Source organism: Trametes versicolor, assembly GCF_000271585.1.
Source record: "Trametes versicolor FP-101664 SS1 unplaced genomic scaffold TRAVEscaffold_11, whole genome shotgun sequence".
Taxonomy (NCBI): domain Eukaryota; kingdom Fungi; phylum Basidiomycota; class Agaricomycetes; order Polyporales; family Polyporaceae; genus Trametes; species Trametes versicolor.
This window is the reverse complement of record NW_007360331.1, coordinates 860,120-878,009: the sequence shown is the minus strand read 5'-3', so window position 1 is coordinate 878,009 and position 17,890 is coordinate 860,120. Positions and strand designations below refer to the sequence as shown.

Sequence of the window (17,890 nt, the reverse complement as noted above, 5' to 3'; positions counted from 1 at the left end):
TATGTCGAAGCCACGGGGCTCGAGCGTTCGATATGTTGTGTATGTCATCCGCGCTCAAAAGCACACGAGTGAGCAAAAAAAACATGTTGTCTTCGAGTCGGAGGCAGAAAACGCCTGTGACGCGACATCAATACCATATGGACCGTGTACGATGAATAGGCAGCATCGGCGCGGTCTCGACGCCCCCGACGCCGTCTGCCTCGCCCTCGGCACGCTTCGCAAGATCCCACAGGTAGAAGTCGATGAGCACGCTGCTGACGTCCTCGTCGTCCCCGCTACCCTCTTCGTCCTCCTCGGCCTGGCGCAGGATCTCCTGACGAACTCGCTCGACGGCTACGATGCTCGCCGTGCGAATTGCAAGTTCTTCGGGGCTACCCGGGGCGAGAGGGACGTGCGCGCTGAGAAACTTCACGAGCGCTGGCGGGTAGGACAGAATGCGGAGGTGGTGCAGGATCTGTGGGACGCGGTAGTCGGCGAACATCGTCAGTTCGTGGATCGCTGCGCCGGCGGGGAAGAGCGGATGCGGCATAGAGGGCGAGGCGGGGTAGAATGCGGCCCATGCTTCGGCGACGAGAATCTGCGCGCGCTTCCAGATGTACACTGTAGGCGTGACGAACGATCGTGAGTAAATCATGTCGGAATGAGAGTCGAGGCGCTGAACTACCTCGCCGGCCTTGGTAGGACGATTCGTCCCGGAAGGACGGGAAGTGTTCCGTGACCATCTTGACTAGTTGAAGCGCGGTGCCCCTGCCTTCATAGCGTATGCGAAAAGTGTCCATGAAGCCATGAAACGAGCCGCCAAACTTCTACATGGGGAAGTCAGTCCTATCCCTTCGGGGCCGTTGTATGCGTAGTTCTGACGCACCTCGCACAAGATTGCGCCGTTTTGACGAAGGACCGCGATACGTTCTCGGAGCAGCGGTATGCGCTCAACGGACTGTGGCGCGGCGCGGAATATATGCTCGATAAGCGCGTCCGAACAGAGCGTCTCGGACGCATAGAATGACGGGTCCGTGATGGCTATGCCCTCCTCGAGCGCTGCAGCACAGAAACGGTTAGTCGCTCCCATTAGACATTTTGCCTCTCTCCGTGCTAGCCACACGCACGCACCTCTGTCTACAGCCGCCACAAGCGACCAGTACCCGGTATGCACCACCGTCGGACAGTCCGCGTCCCACCCCGCGCGCCACTCGACGCCGTAACGGCCGCGCGTGCCCTCGCGCTCGGACCAGAAGCTGAAGTTGAGCGAGGAGATGAGGAAGACCCAGTCAAGGCACGCGCGCGTCGACGGCGCAGCCCATGCGACGGACTCCGCCGGGCAGAGGTGCAGCGGATGCGTGCGCCAGGTGCGGGGGGTATAAGACTCGCGCTGCATCTGTGCGCGGATGTAACGCGCGGCGGACGCGACGCCGTCTTCGTGCAGTCCGACGAGGCCGATCTCCTGTAGGACGGTGGCGGCATGATCAGCGGGAGGACATAGGGGAGATAGAGGACAGATTATGGGCTTGCCTTCATCGCCCATTGCGACGTCTCTAAGACGGGATTCACGCCGTCGGGGTATGTCTCTCGGGCGGTGGCTTTATGGTCGGCTTGGGGCGCATCAGGACGAGTTTGGTGTTCACGCTCCTCTTCGAGGATGGTCACAGTCATCGCAATTCGCGAGGCGGGGATCGGCTAGCCTCTCAAGGGGGGAGTTACGCTGCTGATTAGGGCAGCAGAGAGTTGAGTTTAATGTACTTGAGTTCGAGGTCGTGGTGGCCGCGTGAGGACCATGAGGAGTGCTTCCAACCCATGGCCGGTCTTCATGCAGCTCGAGTCCGTGGCGGAGCGGATCCGTCCGCGGAGCATATTTTGTTGCGGGAAAATGTTGCCGCGGAGTTGGGTTTGCACGAGTATATCAGCCCGTTAAATACGCAGTGCGACGCCTGTCAAGGACAAAACGGGTGCATAACATTCTGGGACGGTGAGGATGTTTATGGAACCTAGATGAGAACATGGGAGAGCGAGACGAAGGACGAGAGGCAACGTGCAAGCTTCTTTGAGTTTCGGGTACGCATACAACGGGCGCTTAGTAAATGAGATTCGTTAGCGCCCAGGCGCGACGAAGTGCATCCTGCGCATCTTGTACTCTACCTCCTCCCGCTTACATTCCTTTCCCCAAACTCGCACTTTCATCGGGATGTCTTTGAAGGTCCCAAAAGCGCAAAACCTCCAGCTCTTCAAGGATGGCTACAAGGTTAGTTGACCATTTTATACCGCGAAAGGACGCGAAAGTCCGACGCGTCTTCTAGCATCTGCAAGGCCTCGAAGATGCCGTCTTGCGCAACATCCAGGCCGTCGCGGAGCTCTCGGACCTCGTGCGGACGAGCTTCGGTCCCAACGGTACGTGCCTATGTCTTGCTCGCGAGATCTCACCCGGCGAACGACTCGCGCAAATCCACAGGCAGGAATAAGCTGGTGATCAACCACATTGGCAAGCTCTTCGTGACCTCCGATGCGGCGACGATCATCCGCGAGATCGAGGTCGTGCACCCCGCGGCGAAGCTGCTCGTGATGGCGTCCCAGGCGCAGGAGTCCGAGGTGCGTACGCGTCCGCTCGGTGTATGCATGTACTAATTGCGCGCGACATCGTTAGATGGGAGACTCGACGAACACTGTTATGATCCTGGCGGGAGAGATGCTCAAGAAGGCGGAACACTTGTTGATTATGGGTCTGCACCCTAGCGAGATCATCAAGGGGTACGAGCTTGCGAGCGCAAAAGCCCTGGCAGAACTCGAGAGTGCGTCTTTCCGATCCTAGCAAATATCTGCCGTCTCATTCAATCTTGGTGTAGCTCTGTCAACATCATCCCTTCCCTCCCCGCCCACCAAGGCCGCACTTGCCGCCGCGCTGAAGCCCGCGATCGCATCGAAGCAGTACGGATATGAGGACCAGCTTGCGGGCCTTGTTGCAGAGGCAGCACTCACCGTCATGCCCTCAAACCCCAAGAACTTCAACGTCGATAACGTGCGCGTCGTAAAAATCATGGGCGGAAGCCTCTCCGGCAGCGCGGTCGTCCGTGGAATGGTATTCGGCAGGGAACCCGAAGGTATGTTCTCACACATATATATCAATGACGCCCGCCTGACGGTCGGACTACCCAAGGTGTCGTCAAGCAGATCAAGAAGGGCAAGGTCGCTGTCTTCACCTGCCCCCTGGACACTGCGCAAACGGAGACCAAGGGAACCGTGCTGATCAAGAGCGCGGATGAGATGCTCAACTTTACGAGCGGCGAGGAGAAGCATCTCGAAAAGGTTTGTGCTTCTTCCCGACCTTTGAAAACACGCTCATTCTTGGCCCCGCAGATCTTCCAAGAGATCGCAGACTCTGGCGTGAAGGTCATCATCGCGGGCACGTCGGTCGGCGAGCTCGCGATGCACTACCTGAACCGGATGGGCATCGCCGTCGTAAAGGTGCTCTCCAAGTTCGACCTCCGCCGCCTCTGCCGCGTCGTAAACGCGACCCCGCTCGCGCGCGTCGGCGCCCCCACCCCCGAGGAGGCCGGGTTCGTCGACGTGTTCGAGACCATTGAGATCGGCGGCGACCGCGTCACCGTGCTCCGGCAGGTCGTCGAGGGCGACGAGGACTACGAGCCGGCTGCGGCGGGCGACTTCCGCGGGGAGCGCACGCGCACGGCGACGATCGTGCTGCGCGGCGCGACGCAGAACCGGCTGGACGACCTCGAGCGTGCGGTCGACGACGGTGTGAACGTGATCAAGGCGCTGCTCAAGGACGCGCGGCTCGTGCCGGGCGCAGGAGCGACGGAGATCGAGCTCTCAAGGCGTGTAGACGCGTACGGCAGCGGGCTGAAGGGCCTCGCGCAACACGGCGTGCGGAGGTGGGCGCAGGCGCTGGAAGCGATCCCGCGCACGCTCGCGGAGAACGCACTTGGCGGCGCGGAGGGCAATGAGGTCGTCAGCCGACTGTGGGCGAAGCACGAGAACGCCGGCGGAGAGGCGTGGGGTGTTGACGTTGAGGTTAGTGCTACTGGCACACTGGTATGGACCGTACTGACACTATTGCGCAACAGGCGGAGACAGATGGGACGCTCTCATCAGTCGAGCACGAAATCTTGGACTCGCTCGCCGCGAAGCAGTGGGCGATCAAACTCGCGACGGAGGCGGCGACGTCGGTGCTCTCCGTGGATAGCATCATCATGAGCAGGCCTGCAGGAGGCCCGAAGGTGCCCCAACAAGCGGGTAACTGGGACGAGGACTAGTGGTATGAGTACGTGTGAGCCGGGGAGGCTAGGGTACGACCGAAGTATAGACGAGTAATACACTTGTACAATGCCAGTTTTTTCTGCTTGCTTTCCATATCGCACTGCTTGCTACTTCAGCGGCGTGATTGCGATCCTAGGCTAAATCGAAGAATATGGGAGAAAAATCTGCGAATGTGTCGAGAAATAGGACCGCGCAGGTTCGATCGCGTCTCCATGATATCCCCTCCTCCTACGCACCCCGACGCCCCGACGTCCCAAACATTGCTTCTGGTCCGTGCGCACAACCCTCCGGTACATAAGCTCCTCCTGGACACTCGAACAACTCATACTTACCTTGATGGCACGGACCCCTTCCCGTACCTGGGTTCCTGGGCCGTAGGGGTCTCTCATAGCACGGCGACCTTGTCCCCAGGGGATCCTTTCGGCTTGTATGGGCTCCGGCTCATGCACCGTCTCAATATTTCCCTGTCCCGTTCCGGCCCTCGGGCTGGGCGGGCCTTTTTCTTGTCTGTCCGTAGTCCTAACCCTAACCCCATGGCATTCACCGGGGCAGTTGTTTAACTTTCTATGTTCGAGCAAGTCATTTTGTGTGACTTCAGCTTACTTATGACCCGAAACTTGGCCATTAGAACATGTTACTTATACTTCTATTCTATTCAATACGATCATAACAAATCAAGGAGATGTCGTGTAATGGGACGATGAGGTGGTATACAAGTTACTAGCTAATATTGGTCAGCCTGAGTCCTTCAACACGATAGCACGTAAAGCCTGCAGAAGAGTGGGGTATCATTCATTGCTGGTAATACACGCTCGTACTTAGCGGATACATTTGTTCTACTTGCAAGTCTGTCGCAGCCGATACACATACCCGTTGCCCTCCATCCACCAGCTAGCCGCAGCCCAATCTCCTCCCCGCGCCCCTCCTCGGCCTCGGTCGTGAGTGTCGTAGTCATAACCAGTGTCGTCCTGAGACCTCGTCGCTATTCGTAACAGAGTATGAAGATCTTCCCGTCGCGCACGGAGATGATGATCGCGCCCTGCGACTGGTCGATGTTGATCGTCTCGACCGCGTCCAGGTCGAGCTCCTCCGGCACCTCCAGCGTGTGTACGATGCCCTCGAGCGAGTCCGCCGTCCCGCCCAGCCCGTACCCCATCGCGTCGCGGTCGTTCGTCACCGGCGGGAACGTCACGAACCGCAGCCGCTTGTCCTCGTTGTCCACCTCTGGGGGGAACGCGAACTCGATCCACACCGCGTGCCCGAAGTCGACCGCCATGAGCGGCCGCGGCCGGTCCGCGCCCCCGTCCGGGTCCATGTCGTCGTCCTCGACGCCGTCGAGCACGCACACGACCTCGAACGGCTCGCTGACGTACCACAGGCGCATCATCGACGACTCGGCCCCGCGTTGTTTTGCGGGTGAGTCTGGCGTCCCCGTTCCGCTCCACTCGCCGGTCTCGGACGAAGATGTGCTGGCGCTGCGGCTTGAACCCTCGCCCTTGCTGACGTCGACGCTGCCAGCTTTCACGGTGGGGACCGCAGAGCCGTTTTCCGAGGTGGTAGCGGATCCGTTCGTTAGGGCAGCCTCGACAGCTTGCGCGGCGGCAGCGGACATCTGTTCGAGCTCGTCCGCCTCGATGAGCGGAACCTTGAAGTAGTGCTGCGCGAGCACGTAGCGTGTCCGGTGCGTGTCGGGCTCGTGGTCCGCAAGGAGCACGACCGTGCAGCTGAGTCGTGGGACAGACGCGAGCGTCGGCCACCACTGCCGCACAAAGTGCGCGCTCTCGGGGTACCAGGGTGGATATGGGAACGGGTTCCCGTCCGCGACGGTGCCGGAGCCTGTGTCGTCCTCACCGTCCGCATCGCCGTCCGCATTTTCCTCTCCGTCCTCGTGTGCGGGAGGATGCGGGTCCTCATCGACCCCATTTGTCTCCACAGGTGCGTCCACGACGACGTGGCCGTTGAGCTGTGGTCCCTGTTCCTCGTCCCGAGCGCTTGCAGGTGAAACCGACCGGGTCAGAGGAGGGAAGATGAACGGAGCCGACATCGTTGTCACCGGCCGCAACCGCTGGGAGATGTTGGGGACGAAGGTAGCGGACGAGGTCGACGGCCGCGCGTACTGCTGAAGCACCGAGATCGGGTAAAAGTACTGATGTGCAACGTCGCTCTCTTCGGAGTGTATCACAATTTGCTCTTGGTATAGGATGCATGACCAGTTCGAGGACATAGACTATTGAGGTGGGTCAGTACGTATTGCAAGGGATAAGAATAAAGACGCACGCATTCGATCCCGGTGTCGATGAAGACGTACTCCTCCTTCCTCCAGTCGAGCAGAGCGTAAAGGCCGATCGTGTTCGAGCTCGCGACCCACACGAATGCAGAGAGCAGACATGACGAGGGGTCCAGCAGGAAGACGTTCATGACCACACCAATCGTCTTGAACATTGCGAGTTCAGAGAAAATCGGCTCGCCCTTGTCAGGAAACTCGAGCTTCATGAGTACAAACTCCATCACTCGGTCGTCCAATCTGACGCTACGCTCAGCCCCACCCTACACGCGCAGATAGAAGCACTCACGACCGCTGCAGAATCTTGGCCATCGTGAAGAACACCGTCCGGATGTCAAATTCGACACGGCACTTCCAGAGCTCCCAGCGCTCTTGCGGGTCCCATTCTGCAAGGCATTCATCCCGGTGCACGTCCCAGCACACCACCTTGCCGCTTTTTGTTGCGCACAGACTGTAGCTCGAAGTGATTGGTGACAGCCAGTCGACCTCCTCGTTCGGCGGTGCGCTGATGATCTTGTACCAACTCCGGTTTCCTGTTGTAGAACCTTCGGCGGTATTGAAGTACGGGGATGATGACGAGGGGCGCGGGCCGCGGGTCAGCCACGCGGTCTCTAATCGGGTTGCATGATTGACGGCGTGGACAAGTTGCTCGTCTGTAAGGTCCGATAGGCGTTGGAAGCCATGGAGCGGGAGCGCGCGACAGCGCTTGAGGAGAGCTGTCGCAAGGTTTCGGTACACAGGCCGCGTGGTGGTGAAGCCGTGCAGCGCTTTGCAGCTCTAATGAGGCCAATTGAGGTGAGCTTGCGTTCTAACCATTCCGGTGCGCTCGGGAGTGGGAGGGGTAGGGAAGGCCTCGCAGGTACGGCTCTCGCGCGTAAAGCGGGGACGAATGAACATCTTCGCCCGATCTCGACCGTGCGCACGATTGCGACGTTCTTGATCGCTTTGGCCATGGGCACGCATAGCAAGGGAACAGAGACAGAGATAGGGAGCCAGAGGAGCGTTTGCCAGTGCTGGGGCATGACTGCCAATACTCCCTAGACAAATCGCAGCGGACAAGGGGGGTGGTTAAACGGAAAGACTCACCAGCTGAAGTGCATGTATCTCATGCAGTTCTAGATGTCGCGCAATGTTCAGAAGCAGGTCGTAGGGTAGAGTAGCGAGTGAGATCATGTCCGGAGAGGTGTCGTCCTGTTCGGTGCGGTTCGCAGACATGCCCGGGCTCACCACGGTTTCCTAGCTGATTTATGCCCTGGTAGGAAGACTTCTAGCTGCCAGAAAACAAAGCGAAAGAAGAAGGCGAGGTAGTTTGTGGGAGAGAGCCTTGTCCTCGTCGCGGGTCGAGGACAAGATGCACTCGGACCGTGATTGGTCCGAAACACCTTCGGCACGCGCCGAACTTCCCAGAACGAATATTGCGTTGCAGGTACCAGAATATCACGACGCTGAAATATCTGCTCAGAGGGTGGCGAAACCTCACAAGGAGGAAGTGTTTGGAGAAGGAGGAGGAGGAAGGAGGAGGAGGAGACGAATATTGAGACGACGCCTAAGTCTCGAGTTCCGTTTATGGCAGGTGGTTCCCACGGCTAACGACCTCTAACGTTGCTCACTGAGCCTCGCTTTGCTCCTGACTCAACGCCGTGATTATTCTCCTCATAACCGCCGTCTACTGTACAAGTACCTTGCTGTCTTTTATTACGCAAAATACACAGGTAAAAGCTCAGAACATGCGTTGTGGCCACAACTGAATTGACGAGACTTACCATATATAGATATACCGTCGCGTCGCTGGCGAAGTGCTTCAATCTCTTCCTTCCACCTACTCCTCCTTCTTCAGGCCGCAGGGTAGGCTTTGCGGTCTAGAATCTCTCTCTGGTGCACGCAACGAAGATCCAGAAACATACCCACGATCATCGAAACGAACACCAAAGTTGCTGAACCTCTCCACTCCTTCTCGGCGCGTAGCTTCTCTCTCGCCACCACCTCCGCTCCTTCAGCACCTTCCTCTATCGCATGGCTCCTCGGCGCGGAGCACAACACCAGAACTCCTTGAGTCCTGCAGAGGCGATTACCACTTCGCCGTCCTCCCCGGCAAGTTACCTGAGCGGCGGCACCGCGCGGTCCGCATCCCCCTCGAACGGGTTTACGCAACTTTTCACCAAACCCACGAAATGGTTCAATCGCTCGAACTCAGGAGGCGTCGGACGCACATCAGTGAGCTCTTCAGAGCCGCGATCGAGCACTAGTTCGACGCGTAAACACAAGATCTCGCATCCGACCGACCCGAGGCCTATCGTGGACAGCTTGTTACCACCTGATAGAGGAGGATTGGCTGGCGCAAGCAGGTGTGTGCATATACTTTTTGTTCTCACTATCTGTCTGGAGAAATTTCCCATTATCCATGCGTGCTGGTGTCGTTCCCTCCAAAACTTCCCTGCGCGTCCAGGATATCATATCTGCAACATAACACGGGCCATGATGGGATCTGCACCACTGGTTACAGAGCCGTTCTGTGCCACAAGAAGCCCTATGGCAACTTGGCCGTGATCGTGCTGTGTGATGGAGCTGTATTCCTGCGGACGTGGAGGGCTTTGCTCGCATCGGTGGAGGTACATTTCTGAAGTGCTGTCTCCCCTTCTGCGTTCAGCTTTCTGTGAATGTTGAATGGCTTCAATTGTATATGTATGCGGATGTTAACAGTTCTTCTCAGGTCAGTGGTGGATCTCTCCCTTGCCAGGACGACATCCGCCATGCCGGATTCACGACCTTACGCAAACCGGACGCCATCATCCCCGCCTCCACTGAGTTTCTCTCGCGGCCTGGGTGATCTGCGCAACATGTCGCGTAAAGCGTGGTCCAAGTCCGCAGACGATTTGGGACAACTATCTGCTTCCGCATCCTCTCCCGCGCTCACGCCGATAGACACATCTCTGCACCAGAAGATCAAGACGTACCGTAGCGATAGCGTCAGCAGCAGTATAGCCTCACCGTCGCCCATCCCCTCTCCCTCCGCCTCGTCCCTCAACACCAATTATCCGTTCCCCGTAATCTCCGGCGACATCTCCACGTCTCCACCCAAGAACACGCGTCTCGGGCCGCCTTCCTCGAACCCCTCGCCTATCACGCCGCCACTTACGCCCGCGTCCTCGACGTCCTCCCACGTTCACTCACGCTCACACTCGTTTACGCCGCGCTTGCCCTCGAAGCTGTCTGCTCAGAAATCCAATCTCATGCCACCTAGCCCGCAACGCAAAGGCTCTGCCTCTTCGGAATCGAGAGACCCGGAACGCGACAAGGGTTCCGTTGGGAGCGGCTCCTCGTCCCGTTCGCCGTTTCCGTTCGGTTTCGGCGCGGGCGGCGCGCACGCGAAACTCTCGCCGTCCGCAATATTCATGCCAGACGGGATCCTCGGCCAGGGACCGTCGTCGCCGACTTTGCTCGCACCCCCCACGATCATCGAGCCGGAGACGGGAGACAGCAAAAGCGAGAACCGCACGTCACAGATGGTGTACCAGTCCGGCTTCATTAACCGCATGACGGACTTCTCGCCCGCGATGCTCAATACTCGCGCGCACCACGCGTATATGGCGGGCGGGGCCCCGGCAGTACTAGTGAAGGGCTGGAAGCCATTCAAGCTCGTACTGAAAGGGTCGAAGCTGTACTTCTACAAGCCGCCTGGGGATCGGAGTGCCGCGATCAAGGAGCTCTTCCCTACGGAGCTTGTTGCCGTCCTTGAGGGCGAGGGCGCAGGAGAGCTTGAGGCGGAAGTGGACCTGCACGACTCGGAGATGGACATGGGCGGGCGTGGAGGCGGGAAGGGTAAGGAAAGGGACGATATGCGCCGGCGAAGAGCCTACTGGGGACGCGGCAGGCACCCCGCTCTCGTCCTCGGTGGCGCGGAGGTGGAGAAGGGAACGGCCGAAGCGTTGGTCCACGAAGCGGTCTTCGCGACCACTTTCGTCGCGCCCGCAGATCGTTCGGGTGAGGATGGTGTGGGACAGGAGGACCCTCCGGAAGCGTCTCGATATAGGCCTGAATGGCGCGAGTTTGCGGCCGATATCGTGCTGAGTTTGCCCTCTTTGATAGGCAAAGCAGTGTTCGAGGCAGAGCTCCTGCGGTGTTGCACGACCCTGTTGAATGGCGCGGATGAAGACACGAACCTAGAAGAGATACGGCGAGTAGAGTGGCTTGCCGCACGGTACATCGACTACCATGGCAGCGCGGAGAACCACCAGGCGTGGGACGCCTGGCAGCAGGAGGCGATTCCCAATTTCTCCCCCGACGTATCGAAGGTCGGCGGTCTTCCCGCGTCGATTTCGATGACGGCAATGCACACCCCCTCGCCGCTCCTACCGCCGTCGTCTGGGGCTGAAGAATCCTCTCCCGATCTGGGCGCCTTCTCTCCCCGGCCAGGCCAAGGGAGGATGCAGTCTATCACCGAAGCTTACAACGAAGCCTCCCCACAGAAGGCCGGATCGTCGCCGCCACTTCCTTCCAATGCCTCGTCTCTCTCGCCAGAAGCTCTGCGCATGGCGCTCGAGGAGGAGGGTCTTTCGCGCGATGTCTTGCTCAGCCTTGATCCCGCTCTTCTAGCACGTTCTCTATTTGTCGCACAGCGTGCTTCGCTCCAAGAGGTCCCAGACAACTTCACTGCCGACTACGTACTCGGTCCTGGTTTGCAGGAGGCTGGCTCTTCCGCGCCGGCTCACCAAGCTATTATACCATTCACGGGATCTGACGACCGACCGCACTGGTTGACACGCCTGGTGCTGATCCAGGTGCTCGTCCCAGAGCCCACAAGCAACAGCCATGGCGCGTCCGCTCAATTGCATCACGACCGACCAACCTCCCGCACGCATACCCGGTCCGACGTCATTTCGGCATGGACCCGCGTTGGAGAGCTCGCTCGTCGGACGGGTGACGACTGCTCATGGCGTGCCATCATGGCTGCGTTATGTGCTCGACCGATCGCGCGGCTGGACAAGGTATGGAAGCGAGTCGATCCCGAAGCCCTGTCCATCGTGCAATGCTGGGTCCAGATCCTCGTGCGCGGCGACCAACCGACTACCACGGCTTCTTTGGCATATCCGTGGGTGGGCGACGCGCAGCGCGAGATCCGCGCTGCATTGGAGAAGGCAAGGAGTGGCGATGGCGACGAATGGGTGGTCCGGTACCTGCGAGACGTGCGGGAACAGTTCAATGCTGTGCGGACTACATTCGCGTTGTGTACGAAGAGAGCCGATCTCGGGAGTGCAGCCGAGTTCCCAGGTGTGGACGTGCTCGCGAAGCATTGGCAAGCACTTGCGTTCGAGGGCGACGGCCGAGGCCTCGCAGCCAAGTTCTTGAGGTTCGTCTCTTCGGGTCTTGCACACGTTAACGAAGCCTAACTGTCTCTTCTAGAACGGAACAGTTCATGTCGCTCTCCTCCGCCGCCGAGCCGCGCCGGAGGGGCATTTTCGAACCGTACTTCTGGTCGCGGATGTCCCAACAACCGTCCATCCATCCTCTGGCTGCGCTTCTCTTCCCCGAGCCGTTGCCGGCCGTTTCCTTCGTCAACCGTTCTCAAATTATGCGAGGTCGGCTTGAGAGTAACTCGTCGGGGCTCAATATCCAGGATATCCGTGATCTGCGGTCCCACCTAGATGGCGAGAGGACCTCGCAGAGTGAGCGGCCCAAGCTTGGTGGCTTCGATCTGGGAGGGACAGTGATACCGGTGTATAGTGGCGAGCTGCTGCTGCTCGTGCAACCTGGGGGTGATGCCGTACCTTCATCCCGACCAGCGTCTCGTGCGCCTTCTCGCCCGCCAAGTTCGGCAGCCCCGGACACGCCTAGCCTGGAAAGATCTTTCAGCCGTAATCCTTCCATTCGGGTGACTCCAGGCTCTTCGCATGGCCATGGTTCCGAACGGAAGTCGAGTATGGCCCGAAGAAACTCACTTCCGTCTATGTCCCAACGGACGAGTCTGGTCGCGTCGGAAGTCACATCGGAGAGGCCCCTACGTGTCGTCGTGCAAGCCGGAACATTGGACCGCCTTGTCGACGTCTTGGTGCACGGCCTTCAGGGCGTGTCGGTATCGGTCGCCGACGATAACGGGGAGATGCCTCTCACGGACAGGAAGACCAGGGAGGTGCGGGTGGACATGGATGACTTTTCACAGGTGTGGTGGAACAACTTCCGGAGCTTTTTAAAGCCCCAGGTCCTATTTGAGGTACGTGGCCGCAATGATGGAATGCTCGCAGCTTGCGCTCAAACGTGTTCTTCGTCGTCAGCTTCTACGGAAGCGATACGTTGGCGCCCATCAAGCCGGCCGCCCGCTGACGTCTGACGAGATTTCGCACACCGTCCGACTCCGAATGGAGGTGCTGGAGATCATGGGCGAGTGGGTCGCGCAAGGTGGAGGAGCGCAGGACGCACTTGACGACGCCGGACTGTATGATGCATTCCTCGCATTCCTTACTCAGCCTACCGAGCACAAGCCGCTCGAGTCCGCAGCATCGGATGCAGATTCGGAAGTTTGTCAGGCATTGAAAGCGCTCGACCTAGCGCGGAAGACGTTACACATGTCGTTCCTCTCGCAGACGTTGCGACCCATCCCACGCACACCCGCCGCGCCAGAGAGTACACCTGACGGGCTGGGCGCCATCAGCTATGGGTCGGACTTGCCCGATATCGACCAGCTGGACGCCGAGGAACTGGTGAACAACCTCAACTCCATGGCGTCCGCGACGCTGCGCAACGTCACACAGGAGGTGCGTAATGCGGAGAAACCCCTCGCGTATTGCCCGTAAGATGGCTATCTGACAGATTCCCGCTCATCCAGGACCTCTTCGTAACCGCGGACCTGTTCGAGGTGCAGTCGGCGGACCGCACGGGCTGGTTCCTTGCGCGTGATCCGAGCTCCATCGCGGACGAGGTCGAGATCCAGTCGATGAGCTCATACATCCTCGAAGTCGAGCCCTCCGCGCTCATCTCCGAGCTCGCCCAGGACAACCTCTATCGCCTCCTCCCACCTGCTGTGCGGAGCTGCATCCGCGCATTCGGCATCTTGCGGAAATGGCTTGTCTCGAAACTCGTCGCGCTTAGGATCGGCATCCAGGCGCGTCAGCAACGAATGGAACTCATGCTTCGTGCGATCGAGGTCTGCCGCCGTCGCAACGCCGACATCGAGAATGCGGACGTGCTCTCCACCGAGCTCCCATGCGTTCGGTCGTTCGTCGAATCGATGCTTACCTCCGCCGTGCTTAGCATCGAGAGCCGCTCATACCAACGAGCGTGGCTAGGTGTTGCTGTGAATCGCGGAAGTGGATGCGACACACTCGCAGCGTACCTGGCGAGGCCTGTCCTGCAGTCATTGTCGTCTCGAGGAACCCTCGCTCCCGATATCGGTTGGCTCATGGAGAAGGTGCTGGAGATCATAAGCTTACCAGACGTCTTGGAGGCGCCTGCCGTGGAACCGGTCACGCTCGTCAACTTCGAGAAGCGACGGTAGGGTCGAAACAGCCGGGGATAGCATTACGCATTGCTCACACGCTTCATCAGGACATTGCAAACATTACTCACGAGCGTGTCTGGCGCAGCGGCCGGCCGGAGGCAACGTCGCCGCGAGAACGATAGGCGCGATTTCGAACGCCTGAACAACATGGAGAAGGAACTCGGAACAGTCCACTTCGACATGCGCACCATCCGTGAAGACGCCTATCGCGAGTCTGGACAAGCCAGCGTTACCCCGTCGAAGAGGGCCCAGCGGCCGTTTCAGATGCTCGTCGCTCAACAACAGGAGAAGAACCGCCGCGATCGCGTGTGGCGCGACCGCCTCAGCAAGGAAAAGCGCCAAGAACAGCTCAAGAATGACCGGCGGGAAGAACAGCTTAACAAGGCCATGCACCAGCGGCGGCAGAACCCCGTGATGCCTAAACAGCATCGGAACAAGAAGAGCATGTCCTCCGCCTTCTTCCAGTTCATGCGCCCCATCTCGAGCGCCTTTACGTCCGACACGATGTCGGGAAGCCCCGCGAAGCGGTGGACCCCGGCCGAGCTCGACTTTGCGCCATCACACAAGCCATCGCTCGTGCTGAGTGTTGTCGGCGCACGCGTTGCGCACTTCATCAACAACGAACGCTCGTTCGTGTTCCAGATCGACTCCGAAGACGGTGGCCATTACTTGCTGCAGGCGGCGAGCCAGCAGGAGATGAAGAAGTGGACGGAGACGATCGAGCGCGTGTCGAAGATGACCGCGAAGCGGCGCCTGACCTACCTTGGGCAGAACACAAAGCCGCAGCTCGCGGAGCATTTGTTGACGAAACCCGCCGTAGCGACACGCGACCCATATGCTGGTGAGTGAATGGATAGACGGCATGGAATCTCCGGAAAGTTGCTGAGTGACCTTCTGTGTACAGTGTTTGGTGTAGAGTTGGACTTCCTGCTCCAGCGGGAGTGTCCCGAGGACGAAGTGCCGGCCGGCACCGTTCCTGCTGTCTTGGAGCGACTGATCAACGAAGTCGAGCAACGCGGTCTCACCGAAGTCGGCATTTGTGCGTCCTTTTTCCGTTAACGTATCCAAGTGATGCTCATCAGCCGTCCGCCCTAGACCGCATCGCCGGTGCTCACTCGGAGGTGAACACTTTGAGGGACGCCTTGAACCGAGGTAAGTACCTATACTGCAGATGTCGCTGTCAAGTCCTCACTCAGACTGTCGGCTGCAGGCGAATGGCCCATCTCTGAGCTTACCGATATCCATGCTGTCTGCGACCTCATCAAATCCTGGTTCCGTGTGTTACCGGGGGGACTGTTCCCTGCGGATACTTACGGCGCTATCCTGAATGCGGCTGGTACGTAGCGTTCCTCAGACATCCTGATGCACCACGCTCATCCATGCTTCACAGCTACCGGGCGCGATGACGTTGACTTACAGACGAAGGTCGCGAACGTGCGGGAGATCGTCCACACCCTTCCGGGGGCCAACTTCGACCTTCTCAAGCGCATCGTTGAGCACCTCGAGAGGTACGCCGTACTTACGGGAGCTGTGTAATCATTCTGACCTTGCTCCTTAGGGTGACCGACTACGAGGAGAGCAACCAGATGACGACCGAGTCGCTCGCCACCGTATTCAGCCCAAATCTACTGCGCTCAACAAACAGCGATGTCGGCACGTTCTTCTCGAACATGGCGGCTGGTCACCGCGTTACGAAGATGCTCATAGCCCACGTAAGTCTTGGATCCCATATTAAGTCCAGTACGACGCTGATTCAACGTTCTGGCAGTTCCATGTCATCTTCGACAACGACATCGAGCAGGAGCAAGATGCAGACGCGGATGCGGAGCAAGAGGCTGAGGAGTGCGACTTCGACGAGCCCATTCTGGAAGAGGACGAAGAGGAAGAGGATCTCTTCCGGGATTCCGTCGATGAGCTCCCGCCCAAACTCCCATCCGAACCGCCCGTGCTCAATATCAACCTCGGGAGCCCGGCGTCGCTGTCCTTCAACATGCCTTAACCGCCTTCTTCTGCATCCCCTCACGTGGGCTCCGGAGTATCATACCTTATGTTCCCCATACCTTGGCGTGCTCGCTACCTTTCCTCTCCCTTTGTGCAGCCCTGACGTCAGCAGAACAGTCCCTCCTTGCTCCCATTTGTAGTGTATGGCTCCGTCTATGATATCCGCAAGTACCACGTACAGCAGGGCAGAGAAGATGACGGACTTCGGGTGATGGGGCGACGCCCTTGCTGGTGGCAACTATAATGCAAACCCATCCGTGCTACTTACCTACCCCGCCTTTGAGCCTTTCCCTGTTTGTGATTATACAAAATGTTTTCTTAGTCTCCTCCCCTCTACCGTGCTCCGAGCTCCCGTATCCGGGACTCCGGGATGTCGATTCGCATCGTCTGGGGGCGGATTTTGCGCGGCCATGAGCCGTAACGCTGACGGCGTCTGCGGCCGTCCCCTCAGCGACCCGAAACTCTAATTTGACCTGTATAAATACCCTCTTCGACGCCTCCGCAGGTTGGTATCGAACGCGCATGTTCGTTCGCCTGTGGTATAATCCTAGGCTCTCCACCCTGTGGTATAATCCTAGGCTCTCCACCCTGTGGTATAATCCAAGGCACCTCCCTGTCCTACTTCGGCCTCAGAGACAGTCCTCTGTGAGGCCCCCGTAGTTGAAGCCTTTCGAAACGGCGGGTCACACGGTTCGACGAGAAAGCATGTGGCTCGTCCGCGGCAGCACTTTGCGTGCTCCGTAGCTTTCCTGGCACCCCGGCATGATGCAGGGTAGCAGGCAGAGATCGGCTCATGCGACTACCCCGGTACACGTTGACGGGTACGACGCACGTCTCCCTTCATCCGCGTGTGCTGCAGTAGTGGGCACGTCCGAGCTCGCGATTTGCTACGCGAAGCAGTCGTTCTCGGCCGCCTTCCGCCCTGAGAGCTTCGCCGAGCAGTCATCGAAGTTTCGATGTAGCTCCCGTACAATGTGTACAATGCATACGCTGGAAGGGTTTCCGACGAGCGCTCGCGAGCCCTGGACAAAAAGCTCTATCGAGGCTGGAAGCTTGCTGTCGGTCAAATGAAGGCGCGGGCAGAAACCATGCAATATCGGGTTATGTCCCATGTTGCGTCTCGGAACGAGCGGCTCGGCGGGGGGCTGCGAATTTACAGCACGCTTGCACGAGCAACGCCCGCCGAACCTCTCGCCGGCGGTACCCCGATACCCGCCCATCTGTGACGTCGCACGCCGAAGGGAACCGGTGTCCGAGTCGTCTGGTATCGCCTCCACTGCAATAGCATCGCAGTCGTTGGCCCGTAGGGAGTGTCCGAGAGACGATATTGCTATCGTATCATGTTCTTGCGCCTATGGTGCAGAATGGTTGGCTCAGCGTTGTACGAGTCGTTCCCCGCGGTCGCCCTAGAGGAACGGCTCTGATAATTGAGCGAAACGCTCGCCTTCACGTTCTGCAAGGAATATGGAGCGTCTGGATAAGATGCATGCAGGAGAAACGGACACCGGCGTACTCACCGACGGCCGCAGTGCGCGCTGTCGGAAAGTTCGCCGGACAGTTCCTCTGCGAGTGAAACGCTCAAGGAGGGAAAGGTCGCTCGACGACGAAAGTAACTGTCGGCGAGGGAAGAGTCTCTCGGCGAATGAAACTTGTCGTTCGGCGGGGGCTGTCGACGGGTTACGGCGCAAATGCCTCCGCTCGGCGAAGGCCTGTTGTTCTGGTGTTTGCGATGCGCGACGCATTCTGAGCCGTGCAGCTTAAAGCGTGAACGCATAGGCCACCTCGACGTCGCAGGCGTGATTACACACCCTTGCGACGTCGACGCGCTTCTCTTGAATGTCCTGAATGAC

General features: G+C 58.9%; 6 protein-coding genes across 6 annotated transcripts; 4 read left to right on the top strand and 2 right to left on the bottom strand.

The window, feature by feature from the left end:
• Positions 1-126: 126 nt before the first annotated feature.
• Positions 127-1,650, bottom strand: TRAVEDRAFT_60584 (uncharacterized protein; the record flags this gene model as incomplete). The annotated part of the gene is made up of 5 exons (XM_008044822.1): positions 127-600; positions 665-806; positions 866-1,038; positions 1,111-1,441; positions 1,510-1,650. The coding sequence occupies 5 exons, from the start codon at positions 1,648-1,650 to the stop codon at positions 128-130; spliced, it is 1,260 nt and encodes a 419-aa protein (XP_008043013.1).
• A 488-nt stretch (positions 1,651-2,138) lies between these two features.
• TRAVEDRAFT_154033 (T-complex protein 1) lies at positions 2,139-4,350 on the top strand. The gene is made up of 8 exons (XM_008044821.1): positions 2,139-2,236; positions 2,292-2,382; positions 2,444-2,580; positions 2,636-2,780; positions 2,835-3,089; positions 3,146-3,294; positions 3,346-4,017; positions 4,071-4,350. Exons 1-8 carry the CDS (start codon positions 2,180-2,182, stop codon positions 4,257-4,259), a joined length of 1,695 nt encoding a protein of 564 aa, XP_008043012.1. The 5' UTR covers positions 2,139-2,179; the 3' UTR covers positions 4,260-4,350.
• Positions 4,351-4,580: 230 nt separating this feature from the next.
• On the top strand, positions 4,581-4,769 carry TRAVEDRAFT_102921 (uncharacterized protein; the record flags this gene model as incomplete). The annotated part of the gene is made up of 1 exon (XM_008044820.1): positions 4,581-4,769. A coding segment is annotated over one exon (189 nt), but the record flags the coding sequence as incomplete, so codon positions are not given.
• Positions 4,770-5,245: 476 nt separating this feature from the next.
• Positions 5,246-7,569, bottom strand: TRAVEDRAFT_23297 (uncharacterized protein; the record flags this gene model as incomplete). The annotated part of the gene is made up of 4 exons (XM_008044365.1): positions 5,246-6,490; positions 6,541-6,787; positions 6,837-7,324; positions 7,471-7,569. The coding sequence occupies 4 exons, from the start codon at positions 7,567-7,569 to the stop codon at positions 5,246-5,248; spliced, it is 2,079 nt and encodes a 692-aa protein (XP_008042556.1).
• Positions 7,570-8,560: 991 nt separating this feature from the next.
• TRAVEDRAFT_132992 (uncharacterized protein) lies at positions 8,561-9,094 on the top strand (the record flags this gene model as incomplete). The annotated part of the gene is made up of 1 exon (XM_008044819.1): positions 8,561-9,094. One exon carries the CDS (start codon positions 8,561-8,563, stop codon positions 9,092-9,094), a length of 534 nt encoding a protein of 177 aa, XP_008043010.1.
• A 290-nt stretch (positions 9,095-9,384) lies between these two features.
• TRAVEDRAFT_132023 (uncharacterized protein) lies at positions 9,385-16,038 on the top strand (the record flags this gene model as incomplete). The annotated part of the gene is made up of 11 exons (XM_008044818.1): positions 9,385-11,894; positions 11,948-12,755; positions 12,817-13,296; positions 13,368-14,032; positions 14,087-14,880; positions 14,944-15,078; positions 15,135-15,191; positions 15,250-15,375; positions 15,430-15,547; positions 15,598-15,751; positions 15,808-16,038. The coding sequence occupies 11 exons, from the start codon at positions 9,385-9,387 to the stop codon at positions 16,036-16,038; spliced, it is 6,078 nt and encodes a 2,025-aa protein (XP_008043009.1).
• Positions 16,039-17,890: the final 1,852 nt, after the last annotated feature.